The 24,746-nt window shown below is 38.0% G+C and overlaps 3 protein-coding genes across 3 annotated transcripts; all 3 read left to right on the plus strand.

Moving 5' to 3' along the window:
* The first annotated feature begins 3,366 nt into the window (after window positions 1–3,366).
* On the plus strand, window positions 3,367–8,224 carry LOC122829922 (protein qua-1-like). The gene is made up of 5 exons (XM_044114846.1): window positions 3,367–3,451; window positions 4,040–4,206; window positions 4,915–6,525; window positions 6,623–6,683; window positions 7,770–8,224. Exons 1-5 carry the CDS (start codon window positions 3,429–3,431, stop codon window positions 7,837–7,839), a joined length of 1,932 nt encoding a protein of 643 aa, XP_043970781.1. The 5' UTR covers window positions 3,367–3,428; the 3' UTR covers window positions 7,840–8,224.
* Window positions 8,225–11,977: 3,753 nt separating this feature from the next.
* Window positions 11,978–14,872, plus strand: LOC122829923. The gene is made up of 5 exons (XM_044114847.1): window positions 11,978–12,420; window positions 13,434–13,600; window positions 13,924–14,352; window positions 14,431–14,491; window positions 14,576–14,872. The coding sequence occupies exons 2-5, from the start codon at window positions 13,441–13,443 to the stop codon at window positions 14,643–14,645; spliced, it is 720 nt and encodes a 239-aa protein (XP_043970782.1). The 5' UTR covers window positions 11,978–12,420; window positions 13,434–13,440; the 3' UTR covers window positions 14,646–14,872.
* Window positions 14,873–20,613: 5,741 nt separating this feature from the next.
* Window positions 20,614–22,683, plus strand: LOC122829924. Its single transcript, XM_044114848.1, has 5 exons — window positions 20,614–20,785; window positions 20,929–21,210; window positions 21,896–21,959; window positions 22,368–22,412; window positions 22,529–22,683. Exons 1-5 carry the CDS (start codon window positions 20,620–20,622, stop codon window positions 22,587–22,589), a joined length of 618 nt encoding a protein of 205 aa, XP_043970783.1. The 5' UTR covers window positions 20,614–20,619; the 3' UTR covers window positions 22,590–22,683.
* The last annotated feature ends 2,063 nt before the right edge of the window (window positions 22,684–24,746 follow it).

A 24,746-nucleotide genomic window follows, 5' to 3' on the forward strand; every position in this document is an offset into this window, starting at 1 on the left:
TTACAAACCACTGAACGATTTAGCACATTAAAGATCTGCTGTTGTCATAGCAACCGCCCAGACCCCTCAAGTCTTCTGGTTCTGCTCTTATTTTTATTTTTTGTACTCTAAGAAAAATCCCAGGATACGCACAGTGTGTACAGGTCGTGTCCGATTTCATTCTGGTGATTGCTTTTTTTCACTCTTTCTTTGTTCTGAATGGAAAGAACAGCATGTGAACCAATAGCTGGTATCGTCATGCTCCGCTCAGATTAGTGGCAAAAATGTGCTGACTGAAAGCTAGTCAAACGGCATTGAACAAAACAACACAAGCCCTCAATTGGCACTTTGAGGACAGGGGATATCCAGAAGCTTTTATTTTTAATTAAAAATATATTTTGATGAAAATCTCACGTCCTAAGCTGCTGAAGTTTAGTCTTTAAAAAAAACTTAAAATCTCAACCATAAGCAATGAAAATATAAAATCAAGAACAAGTTTCATGCTCTGTCAGTCTCATTTTCTGTCATTGCCAAACTACAAACTAAAATCAACGATATCAGCGTGTTGAAATTTTATGGAAGAAATCCCGGACAGAAAACTGAAGGGAGATGAGAAGTGAAGGGAATATGTCCATTTGTCGCACCAAATCAGACACACATCCGGTTGTTTTCAAAGCGTACGCAGTCAGAACGGTCATGTCGCATTTTATCCGACTTTTCTGTCTTTGTTGTGAGACATGCACCAGAAACAAACAAACAACAGACTTAAACAATGGCTGACGATTATAATTATGAACTTATGAAGGAAGTCTGTGTCCGTGGATCACATCAGGACTCTGGGCTCTGGCTAGACTTCCCTACAGAAGTTGCAGTCAATACTCTACGAAACGCCATCGCTACACAGCAAAAGCACAAAATTTTGCCAAGTATTTCTGTCTGGTTTTTTTTAGTGCAAATATCTTCATACGCTTGAAATAAGAGAAAACTAGTTTACAACTGACTTCTCAGCAAGACATAGGAACTTGTTTGAAGTAAATAATTCCTTAATATTGATGAAAACGTTCTGGTTCCAAGGGCAGATTATTTCATTAAAAACATGGGAAAAATATTTTTTATAAGTGAAATAATCTGCCAAAGGAACTATTACGTTTTCATCAATATTAAAGAATTACTGACTTTAAACAAACTCATATTTGCTGCTGAAAAGTTATTTGTAAGTTAGTTTTTTTATTCTGGAGAGTGATATGAAGAATGCCAGATCAACATACATATTTAAGAGACGGATCAAAGTTTTTGAAGAAATCTGAAGTAACATAATGTGAATCCATACAAATTGTTTTTTGGGTTGATGTTTTTTTTTATGTAAATCCCTGTTTTATTGCATTCTTGGGACAAAAGAGGCAGATATCAGATTTTTTTCCCTTCTTTCTGTTGCCTTTTATTTTATTGGTTTGTATATTTTCCTCTATTGTGTATAATTGTTTTGTGTTTAATAAATGAAGAAAATATTAGAAATGTACTAAAATATTTGCACTAGAAACTAGACAAAAATACTTGTTAAGATTTTTTGTTTTTGCAGTGTATTATTTGTTCTTTCTATGTACTATTATCTTTCGCGCTACTTTGATTTTGTGACGATACTTTAAGCATAGAATAACTTTAAACAGCGGCATCCATTATTACAGCTGTAAACAGTGCGCTGCTGTTTACAGCTCAACTTGAGGCGCTCCGGGGACTTAAACCACTCTGACTGAAGTTGTATTTAATTAGCAAAAACAAAACGATCTCAGCAAAAAAAATCCAAATGGAGCATCAAGACCTGCTTCATGAAAGTAGCTGTAGTTTTGTTTGTCTTCACTTACTGGGGACTTTCCGCCCAACGTGAAACACAATTGTAGCATTTGAAAACCCGGCCTTGTGCAAACTTCACCAGACAACAAGCCTTGTGATTGTGTCTAATGCATAAGGCGTCCTCTGTGTCCGGTGACTGTCGGATGTTCCAGTTCTGCCTGTAGCATGTTTATACTCCAAATGCCATCATTTGTACTTTTGGGTGAGCTTTTCAGACATCATGAACAGAAAAAAGAAATCTAATCCTTGTATGAAAATAACTGACACAATAGTACACAGCGTCCGATTTGTACCTAGAAGCTAATCCTGGATTATGTAAAATAATTTGCTCCTTTTATTAATTAGATACATTAGATTACAGACTATTACAACTAAAACTTCCTTTAAAGATTTACGCTTGTTAGCTGTGAGATAAAGGTTTTCACATGACACAGCAAAAAAAAAAAAAAAAGAAAAGGAAACAAAAACAAATCCAGTCAAACCAGTTTAATTTTCTGCTTTCTCACTCAGAAAAAATAGACTGTTGATTTGCATTAATACAAAACATTTTTCTTGTCTCGTGTCACGCAGTCGTTGGACTGATCATTGACAATGGTGCAGAGCATATTTTTTTAAAGTAAAACAGAAAAATTTTGACATAAATCAGAGAACTAAGACAAGCTGTAATAGATAATATAAAGCCATATTCACAAAGAAATATTTAAAAGCTATACATAAAAGACAATGTGAATCGCCCATGTAGCTCATTGCATTCCGACTTCAAATGTGTCAAAAATGTCGAGAATATGCAGCAAGAGACAGAGCAAAGGTCAGTCTTTAAGAAAAGGTTCCTAAAAAGGTTTAAGGAATATTTTAAACACGATTCAAACATGCCTTCAAACCATTTTGCCGTGCACTTTGTAAACCAAACAGCATTGGGTTAGGATGCTTGAATAATTAAAAATCTTGAATATTAACTTTTGAACAACCTCCAGAAGGGCTTGGGAGCTCTGTGGGCGACTAGAAGATCACTGAATAGATTTACTGCCCTCTTTCAGCAAAATTCAAAAGAGGAAATTTGCATTCAAAACTTTTGCATCCTTTTTACATTTGAACTCAGTTTGACATTAGGTCTCAGTTCAAAACAGGGCAGTGTGATGCTTTGTCTATGTGTTGATATGAATAAAAAGTAATTCATTTTCAGTTTTTAAATCGGTTCATTTACATTGCAGCAGTTCACAGACAGATCCCACCTCGTCTACATATGTCCAAAATTAATCCTGGCTCTCAAATAATGCAGTCAAGTTTAATTATTATTTAAATTAGAGTTTCCTATCTAACCCTCCAGCAGATTGCAGCATTCACTCCCCTTTAAAGAGAATCTAATTGAATGAACTATTTCTGCCATGTTAGACTTCAAGTAGTTCCTGTCAATTTTTTTTATACCATTAAAGAAAGCGTTGATTTCATTTCCTCCTTCCCCTTTTAAAACATCCTACCTTTGGTGAGGTGATGCAAATATTTTGAAGGTGGTTAAACAGGTTGGTCAACTTGCACTGATCATATAAAAAGCAACAACACACACCAGGTTTCTCATATTCTGGATTCATCATCTGAATATGGGTCTAGCAGCAGAAATAAAGTAAGAAATCTTCTCTTTTTATTATTAATAACTGCACTGTATTATTATTCTTATGTTGTGAACTTGCCCTTCCTGTCCCGTCTCTAGTATTGCTGTGTTGTTTTTATATTTTTTACCTTTGTGTGCACACTGCCATTTATCTGCAATATTTGAATTTTCCAGCTGTTGATCAGTGAAGGACGTTTCTAGATTATTACTTGTACTGTATGAACATTGTACCAATCGCTTATATTATATTTTATCACATTATGTATGTTTTCTTAAAATAAAGTTGTATTTTAATATAATATATTAAAGAGGGTATGTCCTAACATGAAATACAACAAAATGTTGAGCTAAATATAACTTTTAGCCATATCTCTTCTTGGTAATGCATGAAAAATAATAGCTTATAATATGCCAGAACCTTTTGAAAACTTCCTATTTTTTAAAGAGTATTGATGCTTTATTTTCCCAATGTCTTTTCCCTGAATGCATAAAGTATTTCATGCCATTCTCACAATGTTTTTTTGTTTAAAATTAAACTCAATCACAAGAAGTGATGTGTCGCTCCTTGTACTCAAAAACAAGCTTTATTTTTTCTATTAGAGGTGACATGAAGCTGGGTTTGCTGGCGCTGCTGGTTCTGGCAGCACTGCTGCCCCACCTTTCTGACAGTCGCATTGTCCCCAAATGCGAGCTGAAGGAGACACTTGCAGCGGCAATCAACAAAACCAGAGGACCAGAAGGAGTTACCGAAGAAATCCTGGCAGAAAGTAAGTTATAGAGTTATATTTCATGACAGTAACTTGTGGTTAAGATACATTTAATCCAAAGCAAAAATCACTTGGAAAAACAGATTTAGGAAAAAAATGGCATTTGAAAAAGCAATGAAAAGATGCTTTCCTAATTCCACATAAAACTGTTTTAATAGGGTTCTCTTACTTTGGGGAAACAAGTCTGCAAGACATGTTAGCTTACTTTATATTTCCCACCAAACAGTGACATGACATTTAGTAAACACGTTTAACCAAATAAAAATATACATTATGTAACAATTGCCCCTTTCAGACCATTGTTCTTCTGTAAACACACATCCACAGACCCACACTATTTATCTTTTTACAAAGTTGATCTGTCGACCTTTATATGATTTCTGTGATTGGAGAACCAAAGATTCTTGACTTCTTTGTTTGTATGTCGCAATCCTAACACTGGCAAACTACTGCATACGATTAAAAACAAGAAAAGTTGTTATATGCTATCAACATGTTGTCATATTCTTGGGTTTCCACCAAAGAATATATTTCTCAAATCAGACAGACAATGGAAGATCATGAGTTGCCTCTGGTCTGTGTGTGCAAAAGGGTGATCTGAAAGGGGCTGGAAAAGTCATGTTAAATACCATCCTTCTGATCTTATTTTCTTTTTCCTTTTGTCTTTGTGTGCTGTCTTCTTCACCTTGCATGACTGGGTTGCTCTAGTTATCTGTGAGGTCAACAGGAGCTCTAATTTGAACACCAGCCTGGTAAAGACAAAGGGCTTTGGCAGCAGACACAAGAGAGAAGCCTCTTCAAGAGGAAGGCACCACTCAGAGGAGACAGATAGTTATGAGGAAAACATGATTCAGGAAAGAAAGATGGAGAAACACCGTGAGCACGAGAGCGATGAAGATAGCTTTGAGATCAGTGAGGAAGTTGAAGAGGTCTCAAACTCAACTTCAGTATTGGGCAACCGAAGAAAGCGGGGAGCTCATGAAAGGAGAAAGAACCACTCAAGGGTAAAGGGCAAAGGAAATTCTCCTGAGAGAAAGAGGGGACATGACAGCAATGAAAGTGAAGACATGAGCAATGAAGACAGCCATGAGACAACTGAAGAAGTGCCCTCAAATTCAACTGCAGCTCCTGGAAACTACAGAGGAAAACGTGGAGCCCGCGGCAATAGTAGAGACCATTCCGGGGAAAAAAGGGGAAAGGGCAAAGGAAAGTCTTATAAGAAAGAGAAAAAGCATGATAGCAGTGAAAGTGGAGACATGAGCAATGAAGACAGCCATGAGACAACTGAAGAAGTGCCCTCAAATTCAACTGCAGCTCCTGGAAACTACAGAGGAAAACGTGGAGCCCGCGGCAATAGTAGAGACCATTCCGGGGAACAAAGGGGAAAGGGCAAAGGAAAGTCTCATGAAAGAAAGAGGGGACATGATAGCAGTGAAAGTGAGGACATGAGCAATGAAGACAGCCATGAGACAACTGAAGAAGTGCCCTCAAATTCAACTGCAGCTCCTGGAAACTACAGAGGAAAACGTGGAGCCCGCGGCAATAGTAGAGACCATTCCGGGGAAAAAAGGGGAAAGGGCAAAGGAAAGTCTTATAAGAAAGAGAAAAAGCATGATAGCAGTGAAAGTGGAGACATGAGCAATGAAGACAGTCATGAGACAACTGAAGAAGTGCCCTCAAATTCAACTGCAGCTCCTGGAAACTACAGAGGAAAACGTGGAGCCCGCGGCAATAGTAGAGACCATTCCGGGGAACAAAGGGGAAAGGGCAAAGGAAAGTCTCATGAAAGAAAGAGGGGACATGATAGCAGTGAAAGTGAGGACATGAGCAATGAAGACAGCCATGAGACAACTGAAGAAGTGCCCTCAAATTCAACTGCAGCTCCTGGAAACTACAGAGGAAAACGTGGAGCCCGCGGCAATAGTAGAGACCATTCCGGGGAAAAAAGGGGAAAGGGCAAAGGAAAGTCTTATAAGAAAGAGAAAAAGCATGATAGCAGTGAAAGTGGAGACATGAGCAATGAAGACAGCCATGAGACAACTGAAGAAGTGCCCTCAAATTCAACTGCAGCTCCTGGAAACTACAGAGGAAAACGTGGAGCCCGCGGCAATAGTAGAGACCATTCCGGGGAAAAAAGGGGAAAGGGCAAAGGAAAGTCTCATGAGAGAAAGAAGGGACATGACAGCAGTGAAAGTGGAGACATGAGCTATGAGAGAACTGCAGCCTCTGCCTCTTACGGTATCTTCCAGCTGAGTGACAGCTATTTGTGTGATTCCGGTAACAATTTGTCCAGAAATCTCTGCCAGAAATCCTGCACAGGTGAGTTTATTACACTGAAACAAATAAAAAACAAAGAATCAACTCACTACCTACTAAAGATGTTAATGTTATGAAATGTTTCTTTCCCCCTTTTAAGACTTCACCGATGATGACATAACAGATGACATTGAGTGTTTCTTGAAGGCATTCTTTGATGGGTAAGCCAAAATACAGTACATCCGTCTGTAATTTTTTTGTTCCGTAGTTTATTAGTCCAATAGTCTTTCAGTACCCTAATACACTTGGTCATTGATTTTGTATCTATGCTAAAATTAGCAGTTGTACCAGCGGTAATGCTTGGTACAACATCTCATTCAGACACATGTCTCCTTCAGTTCCTGACTCATCTGGAACTGAGCGTTAATCAGTTCCTGACTCGTCTGGAACTGAGCGTTAATCAGTTCCTGACTCGTCTGGAACTGAGCGTTAATCAGTTCCTGACTCGTCTGGAACTGAGCGTTAATCAGTTCCTGACTCATCTGGAACTGAGCGTTAATCAGTTCCTGACTCATCTGGAACTGAGCGTTAATCAGTTCCTGACTCGTCTGGAACTGAGCGTTAATCTGTTCCAGACTCATCTGGAACTGAGCGTTAATGAGTTCCAGATGAGCATTAAACGAGCTTTAATTGATGGCCTTACACTGCGGACACAGAGTGCAATGGCTCTCTTCCATTCTGACTATTGGTATACTGCAGAACAGGAAGTGGGAGGGGCTGATGGCAGCAGTCACTGCTTGCTCAGGACCAAGTCGGGTTGCAGCAGTGCTGCAAAGTGTTGTTGGCATTAAAATCTCCAACGACACTAATAAAATGTCGCTAGATTAGTTAATACCAGTTTTTTGTTTTTTTTAAAGTCACTTCAGGTTCTGAAAAATTGCTAAATATAGTGACAAAGTTGCTAATTTGGCAACAGTTCTACTCTTGTCCTGACCACATCCTGCTTCCTCTCTCCGCTCAACCCCAAACTGGACCACACTCCACTGTGTCCCTTGGCCCCGCCCACTGCATCTATTGGCTCCGCCCACTTTGGACTTTTTCAAAATTTGTCTGGTTATGCTTTCTTAGGCAGATTAGCTATGCAAAACAGGACTGCTGCAGAATTTTTAGATGATTTTGAATGCTATCTATATTCTGTATCTACCTTTATTTTTATTACATACAAAATAAACAAAAGGCTTGCTGTTAATAATCTATTTGTTCTTCTTTTTGAATAGTTTTTAAGATATCTGTTTTTAATTGCACAGGTATCTTCAGAGGTCTCGCTCTCACCACTGTGACGATGAAGCAGGAACACTCCTTCAAGATTGCTCCTAAGTGTCTATGAGAGCACATTTTCTTTCACCAGGTGTACTTCCACTGCGGGTTGGAAGAATTGCTCTTTTTTTTGTTGACTATCACAGCAATACCGTTTCATCAATCATTTTCTTAAAGATAATAAAAAGGTTTTTGAATTTAGGGCTTACTGTAGAAGTTTTTAAACCTAGTGATTTAAACAACTTCGGATTTATAGCAGTCTCTTTGTAATAAAGGTGAAAATGTGTAACTATCTATCTGACTATCTACAATCTACTAGAAAGACTACTATCTACTATCTATCATTTTGGTGACTGATGACGTTTTAGATACACCAATAGGACCTGGTGTTCTTTATCCAAAGTGTAACATTTTAGGTCTATAATAAAAATTCTCCAAAATTGTTCTCCATTGTCAAGTTTTTAAAATGCAATTTACCATCAAAAATCTTTGAAATAACAGTGAAAAAAACCCCATAAAGACATCTATTTGGAAAGGAACAGATGGAGGACATGTGAATCATGAGTTATGGTCTGAGGGTCTAACAGACTTACCTTCACAAGCAGAACACACAAAAAGCAGAATAGAAAGAGAAAGGTGGAGAAAATGTTTAAAGGGTAAGAAGAGAGTAGAAGAGAGACGCATAGAGACAACACAAACCAATACCATGGAAGTCTGCCTATACACATGCAGAGAGAGAGAAAACAAAACTGAGAAACCATGTCAACAAACACGCATATATAACAACAACGTCACAGGTACAAGTTAATACAAGATGTATTTAGTGGCAACTGCAACCCAAAATAGAGTGTATCTGTCAGAATGGGTCAACCTTGCTGCAGAAATACGTCCAGAAACTCACAGATAGAAGCAGGAGCTCCCCGACCCCGGTGAAGGAGCTTGAACAGCCAAAGAAACCTTAATCGAATCCGGCGACGGGAGCCCATATCTTACATGGGCTGCCCTCAAACGAGGTTGTCGCCGGGCCTCTCGAAGCACACCTCCGAGAGGTGGCTCTGCAGGTGGGAGCGCCAGAAACCCTGCAGGGGAAAGCGCTGGGGGCTCTGGATGTTCTAGGAGCTCTGGAGGCTCTGGAACCCTCTCAGCCGGCAGCCGAGGCGGTGGTCAGAGGCGAGTCTTTGGAGCCGTCAATGGAGAGGGAGGTCCCCGAGAAGCGACCAGGGGCCGGGCCCTCCGGCAGCTCAAGTCGCTTTTTAGGGACCGGCTGCAGAGGTGGTGGTCCCAGGACGCGACCAGGGGCCGGATTCACCGGCGGCTCAGATCGTGCCCCCCCTGGACGAAGGTAGCATCGGGGACCAAATCCGGGGTGTGGCACCGCCAGGCTCAACACCCGAAAAGACTCTTGGTTTAGCCTAGCAAGAGCCTCACTCAAGGCCTTCACCTCTCCAGCAATTCTCTGCCTTGGGTCTCTGCGTTTCCATGGTGGAGCCCTTCTGTCAGAATGGGTCATCCTTGCTGCAGAAATACTGCCAGAAACGCGCAGATAGAAGCAGAAACGGTTTTAATAGCACTAGACACCTTACAGGAAATTTGCTGACTTCAACACGAATAGGCAAATGCAGCTAACTAACGACTCCACAAACACTGGGGATCCCAGCAGAACTGAAATACACAGAGAAGCAATCAAAACAACAAAAAACAGCCGTGGGTAATAAAGCCCCGGTGGCGGACAGAAAGAGACCTAAAACGAACACAAAAACAACATCACTGCAGAAAAACTCAAGGGAACAAAATACAGTTCATGACAGTATCTGAAAACGCCTCAATCTAAACACCTGTATGTTTAGATTCTACTTGTTTCTAAGTATTATCTTGTCTGTTGTTTTACGATACAGACGCGTGTGAATTGCTTACTAATTATGTTGTTGTCTTGTGACTAAAAATTATTTTAACATTTTACCGCTTCACTATTTCACACCCGATGCAGTCTTTGCCTGATGGACATTTCTCACCATCAGTTAGTACATAACAATGGAAATACAACATCTAGGAAATCAATTAACGTTTTAGTGTTCACTATTTCTTTTTTTTTTTTTATACTATAAGGTTAAAACCCCCAAAGGTGAATAAAAATCGAATGAATGGTTCTTATCCTTAACAAAACAACATTAGTTAACTTTTCTGAAGTTAAAAAATAGAAGTGCAAACATCAACCGTGGCCTGATGGTGGCAGCAAAAGGAAGGGCTTAAATACCAACATCCTTTATTATAATGTAGGAAAATGTATACATAAAAAATGCACTGCTGCTGTAAAATCACTATGCGAAAAGAAAGTCTGAGAGCAAATAAAAAGCTAAAAAGTGATCCAAAAACTCTGGTCTTTACAGGAAAACTGCAGGAAACAATATTATTGCTATTTTGTGTCTTTGTTGCCAGACTAACAGGACCAACCACAAGGAGGAGCTGGTTGTCTACATGTTTCAGTTACCTTTTACTCTACAAAAAGGAAATCTCCAAACAGAACTCTTAATTGTGTGGTCAACAAAGTGACCATGTTTGTGTGTGTATATTCATTTATGTTACCTATTTAGGACACTTGGGGTTTATTAACCTTCTCAAGACTGACAGGTTTAAAGGGGACTAAAGACTGATCCGGATCCGGATGGGTCTTTATACTAGTAATGATTAGGGTTAGCATTTTAATTTTTTTATACAATATATGTTATTTTTGAAACCTTTTTCATTCAGTGGAGTAAATGGAGGAATACTGGCTCCACTTGAAGGGATCTTCTGGAACCAAGAAACCTGAAGAAAACCAAAAATCCAAACTGCGCCACATAATGCCTTTGTAAAAAGCATTATGTAAAATCATTACAGGGTGGGGTGGGGTGCATCAGGGTGAAGAATAATTACTAAAGTTAAAGCTAACCATCACAATGGGAAAAATGACTTTGATAATGCGGTTGTTTTTATTTTAATATTTGTCACCTTCGTACATTTAAACACCACATGCTACCACACATTTACCATCATCTGATGGCTACTTTCAGAAGAATAATGGACCATGTTACAAAACTCAGACCGTCTCCAACTGGGTTCTTCAACATGACAATAAATTCACTGTACTCCAACAGGCTCTCCAGTCAAAATATAAAATAATGTGAAAATAATCCCTGGCCTGTTTGCAGGTATTTCACTATTTGCAGGCAAATAACTCGACTGGCGTTGCTGAGTTAACTTTAAAATTGAGCCATAGCTCCATTATTACTTCGCTGTTGTGAGGTCAACAATCTTCTACGCTTATGTGTCGCTTTGTGGAGGAAGGAACAAATTTGACAGTGTAATTTCATACATTTTTAACCTGCTGCTTTACATGCTTTTAAGTTGTTAAAGAGGGCTCCAGTTGTGTATTTTCTTCTTTTTCAGTTGTAATTGATAGATGGAAAGAATATGAACATAAAATTAAAGTACTTGTGATTTTTTAAATCATTAAATAATAGCTTACCTACTCTCTCACCATTTGGTCATTTTCAGAAACCAATACGGTGGTTCTAGCACAAACAAAAAGAGATTTTTGTTATAAGTAAAAGGAACAAATAATGAATGTGCTTAAAATTAAAACTGTATGTTTGTGAGATGATGTTACTGCAGGAAAAGTAAGCAAAAGATTTCTAGCATTTTAGTGTCCTTATGTGTGCCAACAAATCTATTTACATTTGTATCCTAAATATGTCTGTATGATTGGATGGTACTGAGCTGTTTAGATTACATACTTAACACAAAGTTGACCTGTTTGAAGATACTTTAAACAACTTTTATAAAACCTGGGAAATTTTGTTCAAAAATATTGTGAACTTCATATTTGATGTTGAATTAAAAAAAACAGCCAGGGCTGCACATTGGAGCAGTTGGTAGAGCTGTTGCTTTGCAGCAAGAAGGTCCTGGGTTCGATTCCCGACCAGGGATCTTTCTGCATGGAGTTTGCATGTTCTCCCTGTGCATGCGTGGGTTCTCTCCGGGTTCTCCGGCTTCCTCCCACAGTCCAAAAACATGACTGTCAGGTTAATTGGTTTCTCTAAATTCTCCCTAGGTGTGAGTGTGTGTGTGCATGGTTGTTTGTCTTGTATGTCTTTGTGTTGCCCTGCGACAGACTGGCGACCTGTCCAGGGTGAACCCCGCCTCTCGCCCGGAACGCAGCTGGAGATAGGAACCAGCAACCCTCCCGACCCCATTTAGGGAAGAAGGGTGTAAAGAAAATGGATGGATGGATGGACAAAACAGCAAAACAAACAATTTGTGCCATAAGATTTTTGTGTATAGTAGTCCATATGTAATCTATTTAAGACAACAGAACGTTTTTTTTTTTCTGTATTTTGTCATGGATACATGTTAATGCTCTCAGAATAACATCAAGGTCTTAAAGAATGTGTGAGGGATGATTGATGCTCAGACAGTAAACACTCATGTTTGTGCATTGTTTCATCCAGCTTCGAATTCCCTTCCTTCAGGGAAGCAACGCAGAAAAAAATGAAGGCAGTAAAACAGGTTAGTCTGCAGGAGAATATATAAAGCAGTAACTGTTGAAGGTTTATTATCCTCTGAACTTCCATTTGGAGACAGTCTACCAGGAAGACGAATAAAGTAAGGACTCTCTTTTGTAGCTGTCATACATTTATTTTGTTATTTATCTCTATAAGTGATCCATTATGTTGAATATATCAAAACATGCATGCTTTTCTTATAATCTGTTTTTAATGTGCTTGGATTAGACTGTTGACCAAAATGTCAACAGAAAAAATTGATGTGGGTTTATATAGATTGGTAATTCAGTCCATAATGAGGTTATTTATGGCATTTTTCCTCAAATTCATTGTTGGTTTGCAATGAAAAATCAGACAGAATCCAGAAATTGTAGAGCTCTGAATCTTTTTCTTTATGCAGTTCTGCAAACATTTCATTCCAGTTCACAGCAGGACATGCATTCAAACAGGAGGAAGAGTCTCTCTCTGATCTAAACCACCTGGCTTTCAAAGCATTGGCTCCTACCAGGACTAATTAAGGAGTGAAGACAACGTTTACATTTCCAGATAGAAAAAACATTTGTGCTAAACTATAATCCTGGAAATATAGTTACATAATTACAACTAACTTCACAACTAAAGCAAAAACAATCCAAGCCCAAACAAATCCGAAAAACATCTCCCCTCCCTCACAAACAATGGATTTTCCCAGTGAGGCTGATTGAAAACACCAGGTCCTTGTCAGCGCTGCTCATGGGCGCGCGTCCATGGCAACACATGACCAGCTAACCTCAAAGAGACGAGAGAATGATTAAAACAAAAATATTAATTAAAGTAAGTTACTTCCTCCAAACAAAAGCAATACATTTACCAGATAAATTAGAAAATAGGAAGTACAAAAACAGCACCTGCTAGGGAGGGATTTATTCCACTTTTAAAACTTTTTTTAATGCTACTCTAATAATGCAAGATGTGATCATAAGATCATGAGGCTATTAGTGAATTACAATGTTATTAACTTTTTATGTTTAAAATAATCAAAAGCAGACACTTATTTATATATTTAATATTTTTTACTTAATGTTTGCTGCAAAACATCCTTAATTGGTGTTAACAAAGTCATTTGTCTTACAGAACTAACATGAAGCCGGGCTTGCTGTTGGTGCTGGTTTTGGCGGTACTGCTGCCCGACCTCTTTGAGAGTCGAACTGTCACCAAATGTGAACTCAAGGAAAAACTTGAGGCCAAAATCCACCTGCCTAGAAAGCTTAGGAGGCATACGGATGAAGTCCTGTCACTAAGTAAGTAGTATTTGTTAAAAATGTCATGAAAGAAATTGGATTGTGTCTACTAAATGAGTCAAAGAAACATGATGAGAAGATGTTTGTTTTAGAATCATAAGAGAAAGAGTTTTCATTGGACTATTTTAGTTCAGAAGGGTGTGGAGTTTAAAAAGATCTGGTGTTTTCTGCAAGAAATGTTCCTTTCTGCTTCCCAGCAGACAGAAACAAACCACATACCATTAATTCTTGAACGTCAGTGACTTGTGTGAATCATCCTTCTGAATCTGCTTTTCTTGTTCCTTGTTTTCTTTGTACCTCTGTATGTGACTGGTTTGCTGCAGTTATCTGTGAGATCAGCATGAAGTCTAGTCTGAGCACCAGCTTGGTCAATGTAGAAGGTATCCGCCCTACCATGACCCCAGCCCTACCAGAAACCAAGGGAAGGGAACCAACAACCAAAGCCACGACAGTTGCTCCAACTGCTCGTGTTACTACTACCACCACTACTGATGGACCCGATTCCTCAAGGCATGAATCAGAGGAATCACAGGAATCACTGAATGACATGGAAAACAAGTTTGATGAGGAAGAGATGGAGAGAGATGATGAACGCATCAGCAAGGAGAGCAGCTCAGAGGAGGGCGAATCTTCACATCTCAAGATGAGGCTCTGGTCTCTGGGCTACTACGGTATCTTCCAGCTGAGGGACAGCCTCTTCTGTGATTCTGGGTACCGCTGGTCCAAAAATCTGTGTGGGAAACCTTGCACTGGTGGGTTTAAGACACAGTGACAAGTGGAAATATTTGACGTACTTTGCAGGTTGTTAATGTTTCTTTCTCCCTCTAAAGATTTCACTGACGATGACATAACCGATGACATTGACTGCTTCCTCAGCAATAACTACCACTGGTAAGCCAAAATAAAGTCAACATTTTAAAATGTTTACTAAAATACTCTGTGTTAATCAAACTCTTGTTCTTTTATATTAAACAGGTACCTCATCAGGGGTGTCTCCCATCAGTGCTTCCAACAGAGGAAAACCTTCCTCAAAGATTGTTCCTAAGGCTGTGTGAGAGCATGTTTTCTGCCACCATGTGTAACTCTACCATCAGACAACTTGTGATCTAAAGTACTACTTTCTTTTCCATTGTTGATCAGTGTAATCGCTTTCTTTAAACCATAAAGATAAAAACATTGGAGTAGTTTGATTTTGGGTTTTCTGTGGTTATTTGATGATGATTCGTGTAATACATAATCACTAAAGACAATAAAGGTGAAAGTTTGGCTGTGTGAGTTTGTGTGATTGTTTCATATGAGGTCAGTTGCTGATGTTCTGAGTGGTTCTTGTAATATTAAAACACATACTGATATATTGATTGATGTGACAACTTTTAAATAAACCAACAGAACAATAAAGTATATTTAAAAACCACCCATTGAATTTTCGTCCAAAGCGAAATCTTAGTTGTGCAATTTAAGGATCTTTATTGGGTCATAAATTGCCTGAACTTGAATAGCGATTTACGAAGCCCAGAGGAGAGCGAAGCGTGTTGCCCAATGGCACAACAACAGAGGTGGACAGAGCAGGGATCAAACCGGCAACCCACCAACTAGAGGACGAAGTCCTATCTTTGTCATCATTCCAATATTGCCACGAAACTTTGAATTGCAACTGTTCGTGTTGCAATTCAACAGAGGACTGTGCATAGTCCTCTGTTCTAGTGTGGCATTTCATATAGTAAAGCTGTTTGCCTACATGCACAATGTCAGTTTTTCACTACAAAATATCTCAAGGTGGAATTCTTATTGTGTGATAGACTTCATTAATTCAAGACTAGATCGAGTAGCATCAAAGTAGACAGGCTACGTTTTTGAATACAATGTGTATTTCTATGACCATGTAGGTGGTTGTGTGGACATAAATGTGCTTGGGTTAAGGGGTACGTTTTTCTAAAATATCAGCACTAAAACTTACCTTTGAAAAGAAAGAGGCAAAACATGGAGAAAATTTTGTGAATAAGAAAGTACCGAGGACAAGGAAGGAGGAAGTGAAGATAGCGATTATGGGAATGAAGATTAAAAAGTTGCTTGTCCGGATGGCATACCTGCAGAAATAAAGAGATATCTAGACTGAAAGTATCTAACTTTTTAACCAGATTTTACACAATACTCAAACATACAAGGATGTCTGAGAAGGAAATGTTTACAAAAGGCAAAACCGTAGAGCTGGTGCAAAGAGAGAAAACATGGGACTGTATGAGGAATCACTGTATGAGAAGTAAGTGTTGGTGGTGAGAGATTGGCTTATACTTGGGGTTGAATAACATTAGGAAATTTAAGGATTTAAACAACTCCACCGCTGTTTTTAGTGGTAATGGAGAGATTGACAGGAAGTCAACGAGAAGCCCCAGGCATTACTATGTTTGCAGATGATATTGTAATAAATTCGTAAAATAGGCAGGTGGTGGATGCTCCTCCTACCACCAACACATTGTGCTAGTATTTATTTTGTCTTTATATTAGTTATAATATTTAATGTTTAAGTTATTTCATTTAGACATGTATTTTCTATTGTGTGCACACTTTCGTTAATGTCTGTCTGAATGGTTTACTTACACTTGTTCTTTTGTTTGAGGTGCTGCAATTACAAACCCGCTGGAGGAGGAAACCTGCAACAAGCCATTTGTTTTTCTGAAAGACCGAAGGGGGGAGACTTTGTTGTTTCAAGTTGATTTTAATTAGTTAATTTTGTTACTTAAATATTCACTTATTATTGTTTGTGCTAAGTGAAAGTTAGTTTTGCTTTATTTGTTTCATAGGATGCTTTAGTTCATTTTGTATTTGTTTGTTCTTTTGTTGTGCCTCCATCATGTGGTAGATTTTGGTTACTCCACCCCTATTCAAGAAGCCTTTTGTTCTTTGTTTGCAGGTCGGTTTTGTTTGTGCTCAGTTAGAGTTCAGTTCATCTCAGTTAAATTGTGCCCAAATTTGTTACTTATCCTTTGACTTATTCTGGCATTAAATCTTTAACTATTTCAGGAAGAATGAAATTGAAAATTTTCCTACTTTGAACACCTTTTGTCCTCGTTTGAGTCTGGTCCCTCACACAGAAGGTGGTTGCATTTTGGGATAGATTGAATTTAGTTGTGAAGGAAAGAAACTGTAAGGAAATTAAATAAGCATAGCGAAACTACTGCCACAACTAGTTATTAAATAAAATAATTGTTTTATTTGGAAAAGTTTTTCCCTTCATAAATTATAATTTAAAAGCAGCTTTTTTGTCTTTACTGATGTTATATTTGACTGATAATAAAAAATTGTTTGATCTGAAACATTTAAGTGAGACAAAAAGCAAAAACAGATTAAATCTGTTATTTGAAAAACGTAAACCAGAAGGTTTACAGAGATATTTGACTGGGAGCTATGGACTGATTTCTGTAACAATTTCTGTAAAAGGTTTCCAACAGGTCTGGTACAAATAAGGGTCTATAAAAAACAGATAACTATTATTCTTGTCCTTTTTTATTCAATACTTTCTAATCCTCATTCCAATCATATTTTTAGTTGTTGCTACTGTTTCATATTTGTCCAGTTTGTCATGTATGAACGTCAGGCCCTCAGATGACGGGAAAAACGTTTTTCTAAGCTCTCGTTGGAGCAACTGCGCCATCTAGAGTCCAGTATTATTATCACACTTTTGAGTAATGACATTTCAGTCTATATAAGAGAAATGTCCCATTCACCTCTGAACAATTTATGGATGGTTGGGCACTTCAGCACTGGAAAATATCTTTGAAATGGACTTTTCAATAGTCATCTCTCCAGAAAGGAAAAGGCCTTTATGGTGGACAAAACAAACTGACATATAATCCTGATATAATCATTTATTAATAGAGTTTTTCCAGTTTCATCCTCAAAATAGCTTGTTTAATCTATTTCTCTGTAAATTAACTAAGTGTTGACAACTTTTGTAAAACACAAAATAATTTCTGGAATGTACTTATTAAAACTCCAAAAGTTTTAAGACTTAAAACTTAAAACTTTTGGAGTTTTAATTTTACAGATAAACTGCTGCTCATTTTAGAAACCTATGCATTTAATTCTTTCATATGCACATTTTTTTATTGTCACTAATTGTAATCTTCGCTTGCAAAACTCTCTGCACACTTGTAGGGAACAAAAGATGTGAAATTCTGCTTTTAGACTGAAAATGTTTGCTCTTGGATTATGGCAGAAAAATTGCCCCATAGTAGATATATATGTAAAAAAATCCACCAACAAACTCAGAAATTTACAAGTTGTTTTCTAGAACATTTATGAGATTGATCTAAAAATTTCTGAGCTTTTTGGTGAAAATTTACAACTCTTTTTCTTTTCTATCTGCAATGACCCTAATTGGCCGTTTCTGCACTTATTAAATAAATTAAATATTAGATATCTTTTACGTACTTAAATGTATTAACGTCTTTTTATTGCTCTGTAAACCACATCACATGTTCTGTTTGCATTTGAAATCTTCCTGGCTTTAGTTTTAGGAAGGCTGCATTGTTTTTACATCAAGCTGCAAACTTATATAGGTTTATGTTTACTAAATTGGAGGCACATTATAATCCAGATTCAACATGTGATTTTCCTGGGTTCACATCTAGCATCACCTGCCAGCTGTATTTTGTTTCAAACGGGGTACACCTTAACTTTATTCTTTTCTCTATAGTTTTGCAGAGGCGCACAGGCAGACATTTTGAAAATGTGATTAAAGTAGTAGAAACACTTCTGCTCCAACTGAAATAGCTGCTTTGTTGCTGTTTCTTTTGTTCTGTTTCTGCCTGGCTTAACATGATAGCTGCACTCAGGGTGTTCTCACATTTAGTACACTCTGTCCTTTGCTTCTCTATGACAACTTCACGTTTTTAATTGTGGTCTGTTTAAAAAGAGTGGGCACAGGTTTGCATTTCTTGTGAATTTTGCCTCTCATTTGTTGTTTTTTAACAGTGGCTGTTAAAAAAACAAAAAATTTTGTGCACATTTGTAATGTGCAGAAAACTTTGTCTAACGCCAAAAGGACAAAATTGTGCAACTACGGTGTTTCCATTAAATAAGAAACACAATTAAAATCACACATGATTAAGTTTATTCATGCAATAAGTCACTAAAAATCATGACCACCATCCTCCTACTTCTTCCTGTCATTTTCTCTTTTCTGCCAATAGTAACATCCAGCTGTTGATCATGTGACTTGTGTGATGCAAAAAAATGTTTCCATGGCAAATCACACAAATTTTGATTCAGCCGACAAAAACCGCCTGAGCTATTGCAAAAACCTTTTCTCAAAACTGCCGTGTTTCCATTAAGCAATTTATTTATTTTCACAATTCCAATTTGCACAATTATACAGTCTGTGGAAACTCAGCTTATAAACATTTGAAGATTCTACGCTACATGGTGAGCAGCAACCATTTTCCACCTCATCACATAAACTGACCTCAGGAAAGGATGATCCCAACGATACCTCAGATAACTTGAAATTCACCCACTGATCGACTCTGATTGGTTTACCCAGAAACCTGCAGACACTCTGAAACAAGCTGTTTCTGTTCAGAAAGTTTTGATGGTTATGTCTGGGAAAAAAACCACACTCAGGGTTCCCTGGTAACAGTAATAACACATGACACTGACATAAAAACAAATAAAACTATCACTAATTTTGTTCCTCAAATATACTTGCAGGGAAGGAAATCATATACAGCTATTTTAACACATGATAGTTACAAAGTTGGCCTTCTATCACCTGAAGAACATTTCCAGGATTAAAGGACTAATGTCTCAGCCTGATCTAGAGAAACTCATCCATGCGTTTATCTTCAGTCGTATTGATATTGCAGCAGCGTCTTCACAGGTCTGTCCAACAAATCAATCAAACAGCTGCAGCTGATCCAGAATGCTGCTGCTCGCGTTCTCACTAAAACCAGGAAGATAGAGCACATAACACCAGTTTTAAAGTCCCTCCGCTGGCTCCCTGTAGCTCAAAGAATAGACTTTAAAATACTGTTGTTAGTTTATAAATCACTGAATGGTTTAGCACCACAATACATTAAAGATTTGCTGCTGTTGTATCAACCTTCCAGACCTCTCAGGTCTTCTGGTTCTGGTTCTGCTCTGCATCCCCAAAACCAGAACCAAACGAGGAGAAGTGGCATTTAGCATCTATGCACCACAAATCTGGAACAAACGTCCACAAAACTGTAAAACAGCTGAAACACTGACTTCCTTTAAATCCCAACTAAAAACCCACTTGTTTAGAGTTGTATTTGAAACATAATCAATTACAAATTTATTGATGGAACCTGACTTGGTGTTGTGTTTTGATTGTTGATTCTATGTTGCATTGTGTTTTTGTGTTTGATTTGGTGTAAAGCACTTTGAAATGCCTTGCTGCTGAAATGTGCTATACAAATAAAATTTGATTGATTGATTGATGATAACCCTCTGTTGGTTTGCTTTCAGGACAGACTACAACAAAACCTTTCTTTTGGCACAATACTGTTCTATATTTTGCTTTCAGACGTCTGGCGCTTTGAATGATCAGGGATTAATTATGCTGCTTTTTTTGTTGTTTTTTTTAACTTTTGTTCTTCCTTTGGAGACTGTTTTGACCTGATAGCTGTGCTCTGGATGTTATTTCATTCTGTACGCCCACTCTATGCTCATGGAAATGATAAATGCTTTATGGTGACGTGGGGAAGATAAATCGTTTCATCTTACCAGGTTTTCAGTCTCCTTTCAACTGGCTCTGATGTGACCTAAAAATAAGAAAAGGTAGTTTCACGTGGATGTATCAGTTTCTTCCCCAAGCCTCTTTGGTGATCTAAAACGCAAAATAGCTGTGAGATTTTACATCACCATTGAAAGCTTAGGGAGAGGCCTTTATTCAGGAGGACAATGGGTGTCCCATGATTCTTTGCTGTCAATGATCCCTACGAGACATATAAGCACCATGACACACAGGCTCAGAGTCAGAGAAGATACTTGGTGTCAAGATGAAGACACTTGTGCTTTTTGCTGTTGTTGTGCTGGGATGCAGCCTGGTCGGAGCTCGAAATGTGACCAAATGTGAACTGAGGCAGCAGCTGATGGTGGCATTCACCTCCCTACCGAACAATGTAATGGTGAACGGACTGACTGAAGATCACTTCTTAGCCAAGGGTTGGTACCCGATTTTCTTTTTAGATAAGAAACAAATAATTGTAGGCAAAGTTAAATCATAATGGTGTTTGCTTGTTGTTGAAAAATGATTTGGGAAAACTGAACAGTAAAATCAGTTACTGATTTTATGTTAAACGTTTCAGTGGTCTGCCACGCAGAGCGTCTTTCAGGCTTTGACACCAATGCCATGACCAATCTGACCCACGGGACGGGAAAAGAGAGTCTTGAGGACTCAAGTGAGAGCGGATCTAAGGAGAAGGGCAAGAAAAATGGGAAGGGAAAAGGCAAGGGGAAGGACAAGTCCTCCGAAAGCAACGAGGATGATGTGGATGTGACCCTTTACGGCCTTTTCCAACTCCCCGGGAATCTGGTCTGCAGCAGCGCCAACGGCACCTCACTCAACATCTGTGGCATCAGCTGCAACAGTAAGCACACAGTTACTGTGTAACTAACCCACAAATAAACTGTTTTTTGCTAATAAATTGTCTGAACAGGTTATTTAGGGTTCTATCTTTGTGTTTCAGTGTGAATTTTGCCATGTTTGTGTAAAGTTTTGCATTATTTTGCCTAAAGGCTTCTCAGTGCTGGCCCCAACAGGTCTTTGTTTGTTGTGACCAAATCAACTTATTTTTATTAACTGGGTTCTATCTTCAAATTTCAGTGCAAATTTTGCCATTTTTGTGCATATTTGTAAATATCTCATTTCGTCAAATGTAAGCTGTCTAAAACGGTACTTTTCTCTGAATTCAGGTTTAAAACCATCTCAAACATAAAACAGCACAAAAAAAAGTTTAGATTTGCCCCTTGTTGGTTTTTTGGATTAAAGAAAAAGTTGCTACAAAGTTCATAGCAATAGTACAACAGCCCCCCTCTCTCATCCCCACAATTAGCCACGCCCCTCTGCATGTCTTGACTCCGCCCACTTCCTGGACTTTTTTTTCCACAATAATTATCTGGGGCAGGGTTAGAGTTACAGTTTAAGCTGCTCATTGCCTCGGTGTCACATTTAGAGTAATATGAAGACTGTTAACATTTTTTACTGTTTTTCTCAAGTTGTTTTGTTGTGTCACCTTAAACAAGAAATACTGTCTTTGTGTTTTTTTTTCTTAGAACTAACTGATGATGACATCTCTGATGACATCATCTGTGTGGTGAAGCTCATCAATGAGCTTGTGTAAGTTTTTATTTGTTTATTTTTATTTTGTACGTTGTAGCAAAGTGGGATATCAAGTTCCTGATGGTTAACTGGGCATTCTTAAATATTTTCATCATGGTGGATGAGTTACATATATGAAGAACGGCAAAAACATGTCTGTCCTCTTACAGGTTTCTTCAGTTTTTTTTTTGGCACAATTACGTGTTTATATCATCAAAGATATTTAGATTTTTCCACTGGATTGCATATTGTTGGGATGGATGATCTAAAATATTAGATTGTGACAACAAAAGCAAAAAACAGAAGAAATCTGTAGGGGAATAAATACCTTTTCAACAGAACTGAACAATGTTAAAATTAAGCAAGTCAGGGAAGAATCATTACAAAATGACAAATATATTTGTTGTTTTTTACTTTCTTCAACAGAACAAAAGGCTTCATGGCAAAGAACTCAAAGGAGCTTTGGAAAGCGTAAGTCTAATTTATGAAAACGTTTTACTCTTGTTAGTTTTTTATATTTTTTTGACAGCTTGGTTAACAAATGAAAATATGTGCTTTATTTTGTGATCCCCTCTGTTTGCTTGCAGTGTCAGGGAACTCGTAGGTGACGACTGCAAGAATGTGGGCCAGTACTTCAGTGAATGCTGAGAAACTTTGTTTCCCCATTAAATCTCAATAGAATGATGGGTCTTTCTTTACCAAATTATTGAGAATAATAAGCAAATAAAAAATATGAAGCATGTACCATGTGTTGTGTTTACGAAAAGAACGTTTATGTTTCAATTAGTTTTGCAAAGTAAAAGCAATTACTGAGGGTAGGGATGTCCAAAGTGCGGCTCTGGGGCCATTTGCAGTCGTCCCAATGATTTTGTGCGGCTCTTTGCACAATTCACAAATAGTATCCATTTGGTTTGCCAACTCAGATGGTTGTTACAGACAAAGGTTACATTTTTACTGATAAGAGGCCTTTAAAAAACAATTAAAATTAGAAAATATAAAAACTAATTTGCAGGCAAACCTGTGACACGTTTTTATCTTGGATCTACAGAGATTTCCTGATTTACTTTGCTTGTTTTATTGAAATATTGTGACCCAGAAGATTGAAAACATGTCTGGCTTCCATCGGCTCAATAAAAATGTTGCTCTATTTCTCTTTAGGCCAGTGTTTTTCAAACTTTTTCCGGCTGAAGACCACTTAACCCATTTAACAAACAGTCACGGACCACCTCACCTGAAATTGCCCCCACGATAATAGATATTTATATATAATGCAACCTGAAATGAAAATACATATTGTTGTTTCCTTTGTTCATCCTAATGTGATGCTGTTTGGTAAATGTGACTGGAGACAAAGCCATGAACATGAAGACCATCTACTTGTGCATTTTGAGTTATTCACAGATTCTGAAAGTGTCAACGCTTTCCAATGATGTCGAACACATAGAGATAAAATTGTTATGTGCATGAATAACAATTAGGGCTATTTGTGATTTCGAATTAAAGGAAAGTAGACTTGAGTTGCTTTAACAGAAAATAATTTTCTGCACCATTAAATCTAAAAAAAATAATCCACCCATTTCTATCAATTGTATTTATTTAATTTAATCTTTTTTTCTCCCCACCAGGGTTTGTTTTTTGTGGGCTCTAGTGTCTCTTATGACAGTAGGCTGACAGGAAAGGGGAAGGAGAGGGGGGAAGACATGCGGCAAACGTCGCCGGGTCCGGGAGTCGAACCCGCGACGGACACGTCGAGGACTCAAGGCCTCCAAATATGGGTCGTGCTATCCCCTACGCCACCACACACCAATTTGATCATTTCTAATTAAATAAAAATAACAATAGCTGTAGAAATTAAAGCAGAGCATCATGGGCAAGCAAATTAATAAAAAACAGAGAACAGTTCTCACTAACCGAGTGGAGTCGAACTGCTGACCGCATGGAGCCGTTCAAGGAATCCAGTCGCTAGTGAACGATACATCAGCAACCATCAGCTGTGATTTAGCTTCCTGTGATCATATAATAGTCCTGGAGTTGTTTTCTTTCCACCATAATCTGCAGCTTTACTTCTGAGTAACCCAGTTTTAAGCCAGTTCTCCATCATTATTTTTAACACAATCCTTTGGTAAGCTAGCTGCAGCGTCGCAGTTTGAGCTGACGTCACGGCAAATAAACGGTCGTATACATGCAATACCTGGCGGACCACTAGGGGGCGACCGAAGTTTGAGAAAGACCGCATTAGACCATTTTGAAGCATTTATGTTTTACATTTTAATGTATGTTGTATCTCAAAGAATTTTGAATCAAAATGAGGCTTTCAAGTTTAAGAACCCGGTATGAGAACATGGTGGTGGTTGCATCATGCTGAGGATCTGTGGTTTTGAGCTGCATTAATTTTGTGGCACATTGGTTCTGCATTTTAACTTATTTTTTTTTTACATAATTAATGTCACATATTGTTCATGTGAGGATGTATTTGCTTACAGTCTTGCTTCTCCCGTCATGCCTGAACTGATAAGACAATTATTTTTACTATTTCCCACACAAAAACGCATATCACTGCAGAGATTTCTACATATTTATTATTCATTAAGACACCTTTGAGATTAGAACGCATAAAATATCCATATAAACATTTTCACACAATTCATATTTACACATTTAGAAAAACAACTTGATCTGGTAAGTTGAGCATCTCCTGCTTGTTTGTAACTTTGTCTGTTTCTTTTGTTTCCAGTATGCAACAAATTTCCCTGACCATTTTTCTGATATTACAAAAACTACATTCAATATTGAATATTTAGTATT

Source organism: Gambusia affinis, linkage group LG04 (genome assembly GCF_019740435.1).
Source record: "Gambusia affinis linkage group LG04, SWU_Gaff_1.0, whole genome shotgun sequence".
NCBI lineage: Eukaryota > Metazoa > Chordata > Actinopteri > Cyprinodontiformes > Poeciliidae > Gambusia > Gambusia affinis.

Coding starts and splice junctions, on each gene's coding strand:
- LOC122829923 (XM_044114847.1), top strand. CDS start 13,441: ATGAAGCCGGGCTTGCTGTTGGTGCTGGTTTTGGCGGTACTGCTGCCC. Junction 13,601..13,923: donor GGATGAAGTCCTGTCACTAA/GTAAGTAGTATT, acceptor GGTTTGCTGCAG/TTATCTGTGAGATCAGCATG. Junction 14,353..14,430: donor GTGTGGGAAACCTTGCACTG/GTGGGTTTAAGA, acceptor CTCCCTCTAAAG/ATTTCACTGACGATGACATA.
- LOC122829924 (XM_044114848.1), top strand. CDS start 20,620: ATGAAGACACTTGTGCTTTTTGCTGTTGTTGTGCTGGGATGCAGCCTG. Junction 21,960..22,367: donor AAGCTCATCAATGAGCTTGT/GTAAGTTTTTAT, acceptor TTTCTTCAACAG/AACAAAAGGCTTCATGGCAA. Junction 22,413..22,528: donor TCAAAGGAGCTTTGGAAAGC/GTAAGTCTAATT, acceptor GTTTGCTTGCAG/TGTCAGGGAACTCGTAGGTG.
- LOC122829922 (XM_044114846.1), top strand. CDS start 3,429: ATGGGTCTAGCAGCAGAAATAAA. Junction 3,452..4,039: donor GGTCTAGCAGCAGAAATAAA/GTAAGAAATCTT, acceptor TTTTTCTATTAG/AGGTGACATGAAGCTGGGTT. Junction 6,526..6,622: donor CTGCCAGAAATCCTGCACAG/GTGAGTTTATTA, acceptor CCCCCTTTTAAG/ACTTCACCGATGATGACATA.